Consider the following 17,617-nt stretch of genomic DNA (forward strand, 5'->3'; position numbering starts at 1 on the left):
CCCTATCAGCGGAAGCAATGTCTCAGCATCTACCCTATCAAGACCCTTCAGAATCTCGTATGTTTCAATGAGATCACCTCTCATTCTCATAAACTCCAGAGAATATAAGCCCAATTTACTCAGCATCTCATCATAGGTCAATCCCCTTGTCCCAGAGACCAATTTAGTGAACCTTAATTTGTGTACAGTCTCCAACTGAAGTATACCCTTCCTTAAATATGGACCAAAACTACACACAGTATTTGAGGTGTGGTCTCACCAAAGCCCTGTACAATTGTAGCAAGATGTCCTATACTCCAATCCCCTTGCAATAAAGGCCAACATGTGATTTCTCCCCTTGTCTAGTCCCTTCCCAACTACATCCCTGATTCCTCTGACACCTTACGTCACATCAACAATTTCCAGTTCCCTGGCCCCAACCGCTTCCTCTTCACCATGGACGTCTAATCCCTCTATACCTCCATTCCCCACCAGGATGGTCTGAGGGCCCTTAGCTTCTTCCTCGAACAGAGGCCCGAACAATCCCCATCCACCACTACTCTCCTCCGTCTGGCTGAACTAGTTCTCACACTGAACAATTTCTTCTTTAACTCCTCTCACTTCCTCCAAATAAAAGTTGTGGCTATGGGTACCCACATGGGCCCCAGCTATGCCTGTCTCTTTATGGGGTATGTGTAACATTCCTTATTCCAGTCCTACTGCGGCCACCTTCCACAACTCTTTCTCTGGTACATCGATGATTACTTCGGTGTTGCTTCATGCTCTTGTCGGGACTTGGAAAAATTTATTAATTTTGCTTCCAGTCTCCACCCCTCCATCATTTTCACATGGTCCATCTCTGACACTTCCCTTCCCTTCCTTGACCTCTCTGTCTCAATCTCTGGTGATAGACTGTCCACCAATATCCATTACAAGCCTACCGACTCCCACAGCTACCTCGACTATAGCTCCTCACACCCAGCTTCCTGTAAGGACTCCATTCCATCCTCTCAGTTCCTTCGTCTCTGTGTCATCTGTTCTGATGATGCTACCTTCATAAACAGTTCCTCTGACATGTCCTCCTCTTTCCTTAACTGAGGTTTTCCATCCACGGTCGTTGACAGGGCCCTCAACCGCCTTCTCCTCCCTCCCAGAAACATGATAGGGTCCCCCTTGCCCTCACTTATCACCCCACCAGCCTCTGCATTCAAAGGATCATCCTCCACCATTTCCGCCAACTCCAGCATGATGCCATCACCAAACACATCTTCCCTTCACCCACCCCCCCAACCCCAGCGGCATTCCGTAGGGATCGTTCTCTCCGGGACACCCTGGTCCACTCTTCCATCACCCCCTACTCCTCAACCCACACCTATGGCACCTCCCCATGCCCACGCAAAAGATGCAACACCTGCCCCTTCACTTCCTCTCTCCTCACCGTCCAAGGGCCCAAACACTCCTTTCAAGTGAAGCAGCATTTCACTTGCATTTCCCCCAACTTAGTCTACTGCATTCGTTGCTCCCAATGCGGTCTCCTCTACGTTGGAGAGACCAAACGTAAACTGGGTGACCGCTTTGCAGAACACCTGCGGTCTGTCCACAAGAATGACCCAAACCTCCCTGTCGCTTGCTATTTTAACACTCCACCCTGCTCTCTTGCCCACATGTTTGTCCTTGGCCTGCTGCATTGTTCCAGTGAAGCCCAACGCAAACTGGAGGAACAGCACCTCATCTTCCGACTAGGCACTTTACAGCCTTCCGGACTGAGTTTCGAATTCAACAACTTTAGATCTTGAACTCCCTCCTCCATCCCCACCCCCTTTCTGTTTCTTCCCCCTTCCTTTTTTTTCCAATAATTTATATAGATTTTTCTTTTCCCACCTATTTCCATTATTTTTAAATCTTTTATGCCCTGCTAGTCTTTCCACCCCACTAGAGCTATACCTTGAGTGCCGTACCACCCATTCTTAATTAGCACATTCATTTAGATAATATCACCACCTTCAGCACCTCTGTGTTCTTTTGTTCTTTTGTCTGTGACATCTTCTGATTATCTGCTCCTATCACTGATTGCTTGTCCCTACAACACCCCCCCACCCCCAACCACCACACACACCTTAAACCAGCTTATATTTCACCCCTCTCCTTATATTCACTCAGTTCTGTGGAAGGGTCATGAGGACTTGAAACGTCAGCTCTTTTCTTCTCTGCCAATGCTGCCAGACCTGCTGAGTTTTTCCAGGTAATTCTCTTTTTGTATGTGATTTGCTTTCCTAATTGCTTGTTGTACCAGAATGCTAACTTCTTGCATTCCTCATACAAGCCCTTCCAAATATCTCTGAATATCAACATTTACAAATTTCATTCCTTTCAAAAAATTCTGCTTTTCTATTTGTATGATCAAAACTTCATATTTCCCCACATTATATCCCATCTTGTTGCCCACTATCTTAACTTGTCACTTCGTCTCTTACCTTTCCACTTAGCTTTGTACCTAGCTCTTTATGACGAGAAATTACACAAACTAGGGTTGTATTCTCTGAAATTTAGAAAGTTTAAGAGGTGATTTGATTGAAATTTTCAAGATATTAAGGGGAATAATGGGGTAGATAGAGAGAAACTGTTTCCACTGATTGAGAGTCTGGGATTAGGGACCATAGTCTAAAACTTAGAGCCATGCTTATCAGTAGGGAAATTAGGAAATATTTCTACATGCAAAGTGTAGTGGAAGTTTGGAACTCTGCCACAAATAGAACTTTCTGAATAAGTGCGAAAGTATTGGAAAGGGTATATGTTTCTGGAGATTACATATATATATCTATGGATATATGGCTTATATGGACTACCAAAAGGCATTTGCTAAAGAGACTGTTGGTTAAAGTTGAAGGCCCTAGAATTGGAAGCAAATCATTGACCTGGCCGGAAAATTGACTAAACAGCAGGAGACTGAAAGTAGGGGTAATGGGCAGGTACTCTAATTGCAAGGTTGTAACTAGGGATGTCCCGAATTAAGAGTTGTCAATTTTAAATCTGAGACTGATAGATTTTTGTTAACCAAAGATATTAAGGGATATGGGGCACAGGTGGTCACAGGTCAGCCATGATCTCATTGACTGGTGGAACAAGCTCAAAAGGCTAAATGGCCTACTGTCATCCCTACAGGTAAAAGTACTGTCCTCAGGGTTGAGACATTATTTGACTGGATATAGCATCAAGTAACACTTGCAAAGCTGAGGTCATGGGGGTCAACCTTAAGTAGCTGGAATCATATTTAATAAACAAGACGATGGCCATGCTTAAGAGGTCAATCATCTCTGCAGTCCCCAGCCCATCCATTTGCAGCTGTTTCATCAATGACCTTGCTTCCAACACAAGGTTCGATTTGCTGACAATGTACATGTCCACCAAAAACATCAATAATGAAGGAACCCATGGCAACTTACTGCAAGACTTGAATAACACCCAACTTTGTGCTACAAGTGGTAAGTTATCAGCTGTACCTCAATTCAAGTATAATATCTGCACAGGATTGCAAGTTTTTCCCATTAGTCTTCATGTGACTGAACAGGCCAATTCTTGACCTGAATATCTTTGGGTATATGGGACAGGATATCTCATGAGGTAGTAGGATCCAGAGCACAGGATTTGCTTCCTTTTCATTCCTTCTTTGCTGCCAGTCTGCCTCTTCATTAATACATTGGAACTCAGTGTGATGCAACTTGAAGGACATGGCTAATGTGAACAATTGGTAGCAAGCTACCCCTAGTCATGAATGTCAATGCTGCCATGCTTCGAAGAGAGCTACAGGAAGTCTTTGAAACATTTCTCTGTCCTCTCCTGGAACATTGGCCGTTTGAGAGTTGAAAAAACAAGACCTGATGGGGGAGACAGTTTTCGGCAATCCAGACACAATGTCCAATCCATTGAAGTTAATTTTGCTGGAGTTTTGCCTGAATGTTTGTGGAGCTGGCTTCAAGAAGGACACTAGCACTTGCTCGACATCTTCCCAATGAATCCAATTGTGGCGGAGCTTTTGCTGATGGAATTTTTCAAGCACTTTTATATGTCACTGCTGCACAGTCCAGGAGTCCAGATCTCACTGCTGTACAGGAGTGTGGTGATGACAACTGCTCTGTACACTAGGACTTTTGTTGATTTGTGGAGGTCTTTGTTGTCAAACATTCGCTGCAGTAGTTTGTAGAAGTCTGAGCTGACCCAGTGTTGGATCTCCATCAATGGTGATTTTTTGAGAAAGATGGCTGTCAAGGTGTGGGAAATGCTTAACATATTCCAGAAACACTCCATCAACATATATGGGAGGTGGAATATTTGGCTCACCAAGTTTTGTTCTGGCAGCATTCAAGGACAAGCCAAGTTTCATGTGTGCAGAATTGAAAAGATTGAGAGTGGCCTGCAAATCTGGTGCAGAGTGGGCAATGACACTCCAGTCATCCGCAGACTAGATCATGAATGTCGATGGTGGTCAGTTTAGTTTTGACACAGAGGTTGGAGTTTTCCATCTAGATAGTATTTAATACTGATGCCAGAAGGTAATTGATCTTTGATGAGATGAGTAGCCACTGTCATGTAGATTGTAAATAGTATGCCCGCTATCATACAGTCTTGCTTGACCCTGGTCTGGATTTTGAAGGTGTGTGTTTCAGATCTCCCTCGCAAGACAGTTGTACTCATATCATCATGAAGCAATTGCAAGATTGTGATGAAGTTTCTTGGACATCCAAAACTTTGGAGGACATTCCACAGAGCTTTGTGATTTTATGAGTCAAATGCTTTGATTCTTTGATTGCCACCTTGATATGGTGGAGAGGCTTGGAACCCCTTCGTCTAACACTGACCAGGCGAAAACTATCCACTTGCCTGCATACAATTTTTCTGTCTAAACCCTCTAATGGAGGATCCTGCATAACTCCCTCAGCGCAGGAATCCTCACAGAGCGCAGCAAACAGAATCTGCACAGAAGCCACACACAACTTTTACAGCAGTAGCTGCTGTATTCTGCTGCTGTAAGTGTTTAAAGATCCCCAAGCTTTTTGGTGTGTTAGTGAATGGGTGAGTATGTAATGTGTAAGTGGGTAGGTGGGTGAGGTAAGTGGATAGGTGGGTGAGGTAAGTGGGTAATTGGGTAGGATGGCAGGTGGGTTGGAGAGTCAGAGGGGTAGTCAGGAGGCCAAGAGAGGAGTTGGAGATGGTGGGAATAAGTATGTGATGGGGGTGTGTGTTTGGGGGTGGTCAGTTATATAGTTACCCAGGAGATAGGCTAGGATTTTTCTGTCCAATATTTCTTAGGTAAGTAAGCCGAAACTGACCAAAGTCTCCAACTCTAACGCAAAGTCGGAGACTTTTTCGGGGTTCCTGGGGAGCAGGGAAATTGCTCATCAAAAGTTTAAAATTCCTTGACAATTCCCATGGAGTCAGCGTGTCAGGACTTTGTGGGGTCCCGACGCGCATCTTGGGCCGTACATCTCTGTCTCCAATGATCCGGAGATTGGAAGATCTGGGCCTATATGTCTGGAGTGCCTCCCAATCTCCTGAGGGAAGAGGAGCTCTCTCTTGTCCAACTCCTGCACCAAGGCCCCCATCATGACACCAGAGAACCTTGGGGCATGTGTGCTTGGTTGTGGAGCCATTTCAGAAGCTTCCTCCTAGAGGCTTCCATTCTTAAAGCAGTTGCAAGCCCTATAGCAGTCAGAATGCATCTCGACTTCGAGAGTTAAAAGTCTGGCTTTAAGTGGTGCTACTCGCATGAACTTGGCCCCCTTGCTGAGGCATAGAGCTACTCCAGCACATTCAGCACTCAGCTGCACACTGCAAACATTATAATTAGCAGACAGCATGAAGTTTGAAAGCTGCCTGCATTACTTTTTACAGCTACTGGGAATTCACACATCATGATCCCCATGCCTATTTTCAGGGAGCTATCCAATTTTTAAAATTCTTTCACAGAGTGTGGGCATTACTGGCAAGGCCAACATTTGTTGCCCTTCCCTGATTGCCTTTAAGAAGGTGATGAGCCGCCTTCTTGAAATACTGCAGTCCATCTGGTACAGGAACACCCACAGTGCTGTTAAGAAGGAAGTCCAGGATTTTGATCCAACAATAGTGAAGGAGCAGCAATATAGTTTCAAGTCAGGATGGTGTGACTTGGAGGGAAACTTGCAGGTGACGATGTTCCCAAGCATTTGTTGTCCTTGTTCTTCTAGGTGGCAGAGGTCGCGAGTTTGGAGGGTGCTGTCGAAGGAGTCTTGGTGAGTTGCTGCAGTGCATCTTGTAGATGGTACACACTGCTGCCACTAAGCATCGGTGGTAGAGGGAGTGAATGTTTAAAGTGGTGAATGGTGTGCCAATCAAGTGGGCTGCTTTGTCCTAGATGGAGCCAAGCTTCTTGAGTGATGTTGGAACTGTAATCATCCAGGCAAGCGGAGAATCATACTTCTGACTTGAGTCTTATAGATGGTGAACAAGCTTTGGTGAGACAGGAAATGAGTTACTTGCCACAGAATTCCCAGCTTCTGACCTGATTTTGTGGCAACAACATATGTAGGCTAGTCCAGTTAAGATTCTGGTCAATGGTAATCCCCAGGACGTTTCAAGTGCAGGATTCGGCAATGGTAATATCAAGAGGGAACGGTTAGATTCTTTCTTTTTAGGGATGGCCTTTGCCTGGCACTTGTGGTGTTAATGTTACTTACCACTTAATTAGCCCAAGCCTGAATATTGTCCCAGGTCTTGCTGCATATGGACACTGACTGCTTCAGTATCTGAGGAGTTGCGAATGGTATGGCACATTCTGCAATCATCAGTGAACATCCCCACTTCTGTCCTTATGATGAAGGGAGGTCATTGATGAAGCAGCTGAAGATGACTAGGGCTAGGACATTACCTTGATGAATTCCTGCAGTGATGTCTGGGAGCTGAGGTAATTGGCCTACATCAGTCACAATCATCTTCCATTTGCTTAGTATAACTATAACCAGTTGGAGACGTTTCCCCTCATTCCCACTGAATTCAATTTCGTTAGGGTTCCTTCATGCTACACTCAGTCAAATGCTGCGTTGATGTCAAGGGCAGTCATTCTTGCCTCTCCCTCATTTATGAGACACCTCTGGACCTACAGAAAGAGGGAGTAAAATACAAGAGAGCTATCAAGACAATGGGTAAAATTTTCCCATTCCCACTTTTTCCCAGTGGTGGGGATCATGGAGGGCAGGGGCAGTAAATTTGGCATGATGGAAAAGGTCAGTTTCCCACCAGTGGGATATTAGTTTGGAATTTTGTTCTCCCGATTTTGGCAGGTTAAAGGTGGGTTGAGTTCCCCGCTGATCCATGTCAGGAACCATATTTGCATTCATTTATATCTCATGAATACTCATTAAAAGGCCAACTCACCAGAATTATGTTACCCCTCCAAATTAAGTGCCATGCCAGTAGCTAATTGGAATAATCTGTTTCCTGACTGTAGCTAAGTGGCGCGCACCTGGCGAGCTTTAGTTCAGTGACTTCGAGGTCAGTAGATGCTGCTTTCACCTGCCTTAAAGAGTGTTGCTGTGAGATTCCGGGTGGCTGTATCACAAGCTGCGTCAAAGCAGAGCACAGGAAGCAATATCAGCGCGGGGGGGGGGGGGGGGGGGGGGGGGGGGGGGGGGGCAGAGGCAGGACTCACTGGGGGGGTGGGGTGGGGTGGAATGTAGGAGGTGTGGAACACAGGAGGACGAGGAGACCGAGGCAGGACTCGGGGGAGTAGGGTGGGATACAGGTAGGGAGGGGGAAGACTGAGGCATGAATGGGGGCGATGGGTAGTTTGGAAGACTGGAGTGGCGCAGGGAGACAGAGGCAAGACTAGGGGATGGTCAAGGAACAGAGTGGAGTACCAAGAACCAGTGGGACCCCAGGACGAGCCGACAAGGAGGGGCCAAATCCACAAAGATGTTTGGCGGGACCAAGGGTTTACAAAAGATACAGCTCAGACACAGATATGAGTGAAAGACAGTGCTGCAAGTCCCTTTGCTTGTCTAGGGATGTGGTAGCTTATATTTGCCCCATTCTCAAGTGAGGAGCTCATGCCACATGGACTTGGAGGGCATCCAATGCCAGTTGCTTTGAAGGTTACTGCCACACTGAACATTTTTTTGCTTGTGGATCCTTCTAGAGCTCCGTTGGGGACCTTCTTAGAATCTCTCAATTAGCGACACACAAATGCATAAGGCAGGAGACAGATTGATGATGTACATTTTTTTAAAACAAATTGATCTAATTTCCAAATGTTTTAACAGAATAATTGAGAGAATCAAGATTTTTCTTCTGTTTCAGCTTGATGATGAAATCTTTGATATTAACATTGTTTTTGTTTCATACTTAGTTGCTATAAACTTTTGGTCAGTGAGAACTTTTCAACAGTCAGGATGTGCCATGACCTGGAGCTTGAAACTAGGCTTCTCTCCTTGTTGCATGTACCTGCGAAAGACCCTCAGGATTATTATTCACTTGGAGATATTGTTCATAATGGCCAAAGCCTGAATGGAAACATTATCAATATACTGGCATCAGTTAGATCGGTGAGCTATTTGTAATTAAAATATAATAGATATATTTTTCTTCCAAGCAGTGTACATTCACCAACGCACAAATCCTATGAGTTTGTTAGAAGAAAATTAATTAACGCTAAATGTTAGATTCTGACAATTCTTTTGTACATTTTTTAGGAAGTACTCACCTGCATTTTTAATTCATTTTCTTAAATTAGTGGTATAAACACTTTTTATTATGGATCTCTGTTCTTATTTTAATTGGTGATTGCCGATGACATCTTCGGAATTGACTTGGAGGCATTAATGAATCTGTGACACAAATTAATATGTACACCCAAAAAAGGAAACTGCAGAAAGATCCTGAGTTAGTGATGTTTTCTGTTGACATTATTTCAGCTATTTCACATGCCAGACACAATTCAAGGAGGTCTAATTTATGGAATGATCCTCCAGTGCCTAAAGAATGCCAGAAACACATCCACTGCCATATTGGTTTTGGGTGTTTTTTTTTAATTGAATATTTATTTATTCTGAAATATAAATTAGAATCAGAGCTTATGGAAAAATCATTTATTCTTTCCTGTCCTGTACTTTACCTCAAACTTTACTTTGGCTTCCTGCCTGGCTTTGCGTTTCAAACCAGGATCCCTAAAAACATCCTTGTTCACAATGGTCTTATCCAGGGGAATGTTAACTGGTTGGCATCAGATAGTTGTAGTTATATACTTTCACAAAGGACTTGAACTTGGACCTCTTGGCCACCTTCTTCTTGCCCATTTTGGCAGTCAGTTAGTGAACCGTCCCTTATTTCCATCTTAGGTAAATATTATGCCCTTCCATATGCTAATAAGGAGCCTGTTTTAGGACTCAAGCCGGAATGTAAGAGGCATTGAGCTTCCTGCGTTTAGGGTTACCCAGGTTTGCCCATGGCCCAACCAGTGGTTATTAAATGAATCACTGGAGGCTGCAATCAAAAAAGCTTGAGTTTTGTAAAAAGAAAACTTACCTTCATGAGCAGCCAGAAAGGGTTACTAATACCAACCACCATTCATCTATTTCTCAATTGCCTGCCACTGCAATAAATTTAGAGCTTCGGTTGACAACCTAACCAACCAATTTTGCTGTCCCTGCCGCTGCCCTTGCCCTGCAAGCACCACTGCCTGATTCTCACCCCCAACCTCCACCACCATCCCATTCAACATTCTTCACGAACTATGGATCAAACCAGCAGTCAATTACATTTTCATCAGAAATTATCACTTCTAAATATCCTCATAGGGATTTCCCCTCAAAACACAGTTTTCTTGCTGTTTCTACTGGCTCTGGCAGCGGTTGTATAGCATTATGCTGACACCCAGGAAAGTTAAATTAAAAGTTTAAAATGATGTGTATTCGTTTTCAATTTGAAAAAGCTATAAGATTTTCCATTTATTTTCAAGGAATACAAGTTCTGCAATTTTATTTTTAAACTACAGGTTACTAACACTTTGGATTCCCCTAAAATATGACCATCATTGATATTTGCATTGCCAAGATCTAATTGCCTGGATTTTCCTTGGATTGACAGTTTAATGATGGTGTGGGTTTTCTGGGTGTCCACTTGCCTCTGCCGCAAGCCTACAGGATTTCTTCTGGTCTCTAATTGATCCAGCTGCATCACATAAGCATTATCAAGTCCTGATAAAACTATCCACTATTCAAAGATCACCCAGCAAGTTAAAGATAACACCTGGCCTCTCTTCTCCAGTACGTACCTTCTTCTTAAACTACCCTCCCTGCCCTGTCGACCCTCACCTTCAACAATAAATGCAAGGATAGCAAGGACTTTCTTGTTACAAAGATAGAGACCTTCCATTCAGCTGCCTCTTCACCTTCCCCTATCCCACTGGGCCTAACATCCTCTAAAGTTTCCCCTTGCCCTAACCTTAAATATATATCTTTTCTCTAGTTTAACTCTCATCTTCCTCATTCTCTCTCCAAGATCATCTTATACCAAAAGGCACTTGTTATAGTGCCACACAACACATTTATGAGCAAAATTCTAGCTCATGGAATGAAAGGGAAACTTGGATAATAAATTGGCTGAGTGACATGAAATAAAGTAGTTGTTTTTCAGACAGGAGGAAGGTCTGTGGTGGAGTTCCCCAGAGGTCAGTGTTGGGAACCTTGCTCTTCCTTATATATGTTAATGGCCTAAACTGTGGTGTTCAGGGCATGATTTCAAAATTTGCAGATGGAATGAAGATTGGATATGTTGTCAACTGTGATGAGGATAGTCTTGAACTTCAAAAAGATGTAGACATGTCAGTGGATTGGGCAGACAAGTGGCAGATGAAGTTCAATGCAGATAAGTGTGAAATAATTCATTTTGGCAGGAAGAATATGGAATGACAACATAAAGGGAGAAACTCTGAAGGAGGTATAGGAAGAGGGACCTCGATGTATATGTACATAAGTAATTGAAGATGGCAGGGCATGTTGAGAGAGCAGTTAATAAAACATATAGTATCTTAAGATTTATTAATAGGGGCACTGAGTATAAGAGTAAGGAGGTCATGTTGAACTTGTATAAGGCACTAGGTAGGCCTCATCTGGAGTACTGCATCCAGTTCTGAGCACCATACTTGAGGAAAGATGTGAAGGTATTGGAGAGAGTACAGAGGAGATCCACAAGAATGATTTCAAGGATAAAGAACTTTAGCTTTGAGGATATATTGTAGCGGGTGGGAATGTTTTCCCTGGAGAAAAGAAGGCTGAGAGGAGACTTAATAGAGATATTCAAGATCCTAAGGGGTATGGACAGGGTAAATAGTGACAAACTGTTCCCATTCAAGAGACCATTAAAAACTATAGGGCAAAGATTCAAAATAATTGGCAAAAGGAGAGTAAAAGTGATGTGAGAAAAAGTTTTTTCACCCAGAGGGTGTATGGAATCTGGAACGAACTTCCTGAGAAAATGGTGGTGGCAGGTTCGATCGAGGTATTCAGAAGGGAGTTGGATTGCTCTTTGAAAAGAGAGAATGTGCAGGGTTATGGGAATAAGACAGGGCAATGAGGCTAAGTGGACTGCTCTTTCAGGTAGCCAGTGCAGACTCGATTGTCCAAATAGCCGCCTTCTGCACTGTAAATATTCTGTTGATGAGACCCACCCAAATTCCTTTCCTGGCTCCAATGTTAGCTGATATTAACAATTCCTTCTCCTCAGATGCTGCCCTTCTAGCCTTCAAATCTGCTGTCATCACCACACTACTCAAAAAAAACCCTTGACCACTGTATCCTTGCAAGCTACCATCTCACCTGCAACCAGCTTTTCCTCTCAAGTTCTTGAATGTGTTGTCACCTCCCAAATCCACCCCCATCTTTCTTGAAACTTCATGTTTGAATCTGCCCAATCATGCAGCTGCCCCACCACAGTACCTAAATCGTCTTACCAAAGTCACAAGTGGCTCCCTATATGACAGTGACAAAGATAAGCCATCCATCCTCTTCCTTCTCAACCTATCTGCAGCTTTTGACATGGTTGAGTACAAAATTCTGCTCCCTGTATTTCCACTGTCATCCAGCAGGTTAAGACTGCTGTCATCTGATTCTATTCTTATCTATCTAGTCACAGCTGGAGAATTATTTGCAATGGCTTCTCTTCCCACACTCATAACATGATGAATGATGTCACCTTCCTAATTCTCACATACTTGTTGCTCCCTCGGAGACATCAGTCAAAACCTTGGCATCAGTTTCCACATGTACAAAACCCAGATTTATCTAATCTCCACCTCTCTTGACTGTTTCTAATGGTTAAACTGCCTGTCCAACATCCAAAGTGGATGAGCAGAAATTTCCTCCAATTAAACATTGGGAAGGAAGAAGCCATTGACTTCGGTCCTCATCAGAAACTCTGTTTCCTTGCCACTGACTCCATCCCTCTCACTGTCAACTGCCTGAGGTTGAACCAGCCTGTTGTAATCTTGGTGTTACATTTGAGCCCATGATAACTTTCCTACTGTATATCCCCACCATCATTAACACTGCCTATTTCAACCTCCCTGGCATCGTCCTACTTCATTTTTGCCTTAGCTCATCTGCTGCTGAAACCCTCATCATGTCTTTGTTGCCTCTAGACTTGACTATTTCAATACTGTCCTGGGCAACCTCCCTAGTTCCACCCTCTGCAAATTTGAGATCATTCAAAACTCTGCTGCCCATAGGTAGCTAGGCTTGCATAGACTTATACTTCAAGAATTGCTGTAGTGGTATTTTATGGCTTATTTTTATTCATTATTCTAATTGAAGCTCAGGGAAATATGTTGAAGTAGAGCTTAATTTAAGATTGAGATCTTCGATTCAAAAACTATTGAATCTTCAAAGAACTCCAATGTGACATTAATCCCTTGATGTTTATGTTGAAAATGTAAGTACTTCATTACTGTATTAGTTTAAAGATTAGAAAAAAAACATTGTCTTAAGGTAGGAGAGCAGAAGCATTTTACGACCGCAGACAGAAGAAAAGGACAGCGATGCGAAGTAAGACTGTTTGATGAAACTGTACCTTCATTCCTAATGAACTGGTTAGTATATTTTTGAACTCTCAACAAATGCAGTTAAATAATTTTGGAAGTTGCTGAGATAGATTTGGATGGGCTGCTCAGGATATTTGTTGTCATTTTTTTTTAGAATACCAGCCCTATCATCTTTATGGTAATGCATCCAACTGAGTCTAGTGCCCTGAACTGTTGTTTCTGGCAACCACTTCCAGCTGTTGTCAATGTCTGTGTAAACAAATACTTTCTGATCTCTGTCTCAACTTTCATAACCCTGAACCTGTGCCCTTTGTCTTGCTGCCCCACCATAACCGAAAGCATTACTTGGAACTTAATTGAACTGTCCTATTAACTATCTTATATACCTCTGTAAATTCCCCTTTATCACATCATTTTTAGGGCTGAGAAGCCTGCACCTGTCAAGTTAATATAATTATTTCCTCTGATACCAGTGATCAGCCTCTATGTACCTCTCTGCACATTTCTGGGCTCTGAATTATTCCTTTATGTCACTGCAAGTAAAACTAGTATACATGGTATTTGGGCACCACCTGACCAAGGCGCTGCACAACTTTAGTATGATCTTGGGGAGTTCAACCCAATTGATTTCTAGCATTTTTTCTTTTATCTCAGAGCTATAGTATTTGTAATTGTTACCAGTCTCTGCTTAGCTTTTGCACTCAATTTAAAAATGTTGAAATTGTTAGCCATGTCTCAGTGTAGAAAAATTTTTAGAACTTTCAAAGTACAATTTAATATTGAATATTATACAGTAATGCTATGCAACATTGATAGATTCATATAAGAATTCAGATTGCGACATAATATTTTACAGAGCTTTTGATATTTCCCTGTTATACAAATTCAAGAAATAAACCATTTGCACTGAATCTGAATATAATTACTGGAATAATTTGGGACATTATTATTATTCCCACTCATGATATTTAAAACATCATAGTAGATAACTCTTTTCCTGCATAATGGTGATTAATTCTCTAATGAGAAGATAACTGAATTTTTATATGTTAGGGGGAAAGCAACCTTTTTACTAGCTGACTAATTATATATATATATAATTTCCATAGCTGGGATAATGAATCTATACAGCTTGCACAGACATGGATACCCAGGGAAACAGGTATTGTACATTTCAGTTTGTGTGAGGTATATCTTTCTTATTCTGAAATGAATAATTCTACACGAGCCTTAATATTTTTTATAGCTCTTTGTTTTTGTAACTCTTACAGTACTATTTATAGCTGATGTACGAGTAAATTATGATGGTTTTCGCAATAGCATGGCTGCCACAGTGATCGCTAAAACCATAATTACCACAAATCCTGGTAAGGCTTTTCAGTTCTGTTACATTTTTAATGATCTTATAATGTCAAAACAACAGATTAGTGAACATTCAGACTGATTTTTTTACACTTTAAGAAATAGCAATTAATTTATTGCAAGGAAAATGGAATATAAAAGTAGGGAGGTTTTGCTACAATTGTATAGGGAGTTGGTGAGATCATGGGCAGAATTGTCCCAGATTTGCACTAACTGCGGTAGTGGGCGGGTAAAACAACGTTTTATCTGCTGGCCGCGCTGACGGGTTTTCACGCCGTATCATCCCAAGCCCACAACATTATTTATGCATTCCCGGGAAACACGCCCTTTCCATGGCAGCCGGGCTTCGATTCGCCTGCCATGCCATCACCTCGCTTCAGCACACCGGGCACCATGTTTAAAGTACAGCCGCGCTCAGTGCTTCCTGCCCAGGACTGCAGCAAAGAAGACATGGCCCCGAAAGCCAAGAAGACTGCAGCCCTTGAGCGCCCTTTGGATGCTGTGGAGGCCCGCTGTGATGTCCTCTATCCCTGCTCTGGCTGCAGGAGGGGCAGCAACATTACCACTATGGCTTGGTAGGCGATTGCAGTGGTGATCAGTGCCAGTGCTGCACAGAAGAGGTTGGCCATCCAATGCAGATAGAGGGTGAATGATCTCATCCGTGCAGTCAGGGTATGGCAACCATCTCAGCACTCTAATCTCTCACACTCAAGGCCATCACACATTCACTGGCATCTCACTGCCAGCTCAAGGGACATCACCACCTATTCTCATACATATACCCTCCCATGTCCATCTGGCCTCATCTCCTCTGGAGACTGCCTCCTCAGGCATCATCATCTTGAGGCCACTTGCACAGATCAACATATTCCCCCCCCACCCCTGACACACACACACACACCCACCCTAGGATACCCTGCTTCCCCAGTACAGTCCTTGTCCTGCAGCCTCTTCCCTTGCCTGGGGCCACTTCTCCCCCTTCACCAAGCAAGCCCTAGCCCTGCAGCCGTTGAAATGTCACCCACATATGGCTGACTTGATAGGTAGAGACCTGCAGTGAGCCCCCCTAAAAGTGATGTGGCGCCGTTTGTGAAGCCTGGTGCTGATAACTACAAGTGCTGACTGAAGCAAGATAGGCAAACAAATCTTGAAGTCCCAAGCGAAGTGCAGCTCGCCAGGCGTATGTTGCTTATGTGCTGTTGTGTCACACATCGGCGTGTTTTCCCGCCAACGTGGACAGGCAATCCGAGGGTGCGATTCCGGCGGGCAGGCCTAATAATGATATGCTGATGAACTGAATGGCCTTCTCTGCTGTAACAATTCTGTGACTTTGAAGTCAGTCAATACCTTTGAAGAGAACGGATAGCATGATAATGATTACGTGTCCTAACTCGCACCAAGTCCAGTTCACACATCACCCCTGTGCTTGTTGGCCTGCATTAGCTCCTGATTAAGTAAAACCTTGATTCCACCATTCCCGTTCTTGCTTACAAGTCCAAAAAGAGCCTTGTCCCTCCCTATCTCTGTAATCCTTCATGATATCTTGAGCATCCCCTATTTGAAGCTCTCCACTATTGGTGACAATGCCATCAACAATCAAGACCCTAAGCACTGGAATTCCTTTCCTAAATTTCCCTGCCTCTTGACCTCTTTCCTCATTCGAGGCGCTCTATGAAACCTCTTGGACAAAACTTTTGGTCACCTGCCTAAATAGTACTGTTTTCCTGAATATCTCTTAGAGATTTAGTTTGTTACATCAATGAAGGGACCCAGTAAAATACTACAGTATGGTAATTCTTCAAGTTTTTCTTTGATATCTCATGAACTTAACTTTTTGTGAAATTAAATACTTTAAAAAAAAACTCTGGACTTCTTGGCAGCATGAAATACTCCTAGATCAGGTAATGCATGGCCCAGATATAAATTAAAATCTCACAACTCTTAACCCAGGCCTCAAAAGAATACAGAGATAAAAACAAAAAAACTGCGGATGCTGGAAATCCAAAACAAAAACAGAATTACCTGGAAAAACTCAGCAGGTCTGGCAGCATCGGCGGAGAAGAAAAGAGTTGACGTTTCGAGTCCTCATGACCCTTCGACAGAACTTGCGTTCGAGTCCAAGAAAGAGTTGAAATATAAGCTGGTTTAAGGTGTGTGTGTGGGGGGCGGAGAGATAGAGAGACAAAGAGGTGGAGGGGGGGGTGGGGGTGTGTGGTTGTAGGGACAAACAAGCAGTGATAGAAGCAGATCATCAAAAGATGTCAACGACAATAGTACAATAGAACACATAGGTGTTAAAATTAAAGTTGGTGATATTATCTAAACGAATGTGCTAATTAAGAATGGATGGTAGGGCACTCAAGGTATAGCTCTAGTGGGTTTTTTTATATATATAATGGAAATAGGTGGGAAAAGGAAAATCTTTATAATTTATTGGAAAAAAAAGGGAAGGGGGAAACAGAAAGGGGGTGGGGATGGGGGAGGGAGCTTACGACCTAAAGTTGTTGAATTCAATATTCAGTCCAGAAGGCTGTAAAGTCCCTAGTCGGAAGATGAGGTGTTGTTCCTCCAGTTTGCGTTGGGCTTCACTGTAACAATGCAGCAAGCCAAGGACAGACATGTGGGCAAGAGAGCAGGGTGGAGTGTTGAAATGGCAAGCGACAGGGAGGTTTGGGTCATTCTTGCGGACAGACCGCAGGTGTTCTGCAAAGCGGTCGCCCAGTTTACGTTTGGTCTCTCCAATGTAGAGGAGACCACATTGGGAGCAACGGATGCAGTAGACTAAGTTGGGGGAAATGCTTTGGTGGTCAAAATTATGGAAATGGGATAACCAGTCTATTTCCAGTTTATGTCATATTGTGAGTGGATGCCATAAACAACAATTAAACGAAAGACCAGTTAATCTGCTTTTGTTGGTATTAGTTGATGGGGGAATGTTGGCCAAGATTCAGGAGATCTCCCTCCACTTCAAAGAGTGTCATGTAATCTATAGTTAATTTTAATCTGCGATGATATTGTACAGACATAATCTATTTTTGTAAGGTGATAGATCAGTAACTTGTATTTAGTATATTCTTGATTGTATTATCACTGAAAAAGCAAGTCATGTTTTTCTTTTTCTTTGTTGTGACTGGATTATGATTCACTGACTGAAGTAGAATTTAATTAGATTCTTTCTGGATTGAACAGAAAAGAACATTATTAACTTTAGAT

General features: G+C 43.0%; 1 protein-coding gene across 1 annotated transcript in view; it reads left to right on the forward strand.

Moving 5' to 3' along the window:
• Nucleotides 1-17,617, forward strand: part of meiob (meiosis specific with OB-fold) — a 63,158-nt gene that overhangs the window by 14,814 nt on the left and 30,727 nt on the right. Inside the window, exons 6-9 of the mRNA XM_041206249.1 lie at nt 8,357-8,552; nt 12,990-13,090; nt 14,152-14,204; nt 14,314-14,409. Of these exons, the coding sequence (XP_041062183.1) occupies nt 8,357-8,552; nt 12,990-13,090; nt 14,152-14,204; nt 14,314-14,409 (446 nt within the window). The remainder of the gene's footprint in view (nt 1-8,356; nt 8,553-12,989; nt 13,091-14,151; nt 14,205-14,313; nt 14,410-17,617) is intronic.

The sequence above is a fragment of the Carcharodon carcharias genome, chromosome 15 (genome assembly GCF_017639515.1).
Source record: "Carcharodon carcharias isolate sCarCar2 chromosome 15, sCarCar2.pri, whole genome shotgun sequence".
In the NCBI taxonomy this organism is placed as follows: domain Eukaryota; kingdom Metazoa; phylum Chordata; class Chondrichthyes; order Lamniformes; family Lamnidae; genus Carcharodon; species Carcharodon carcharias.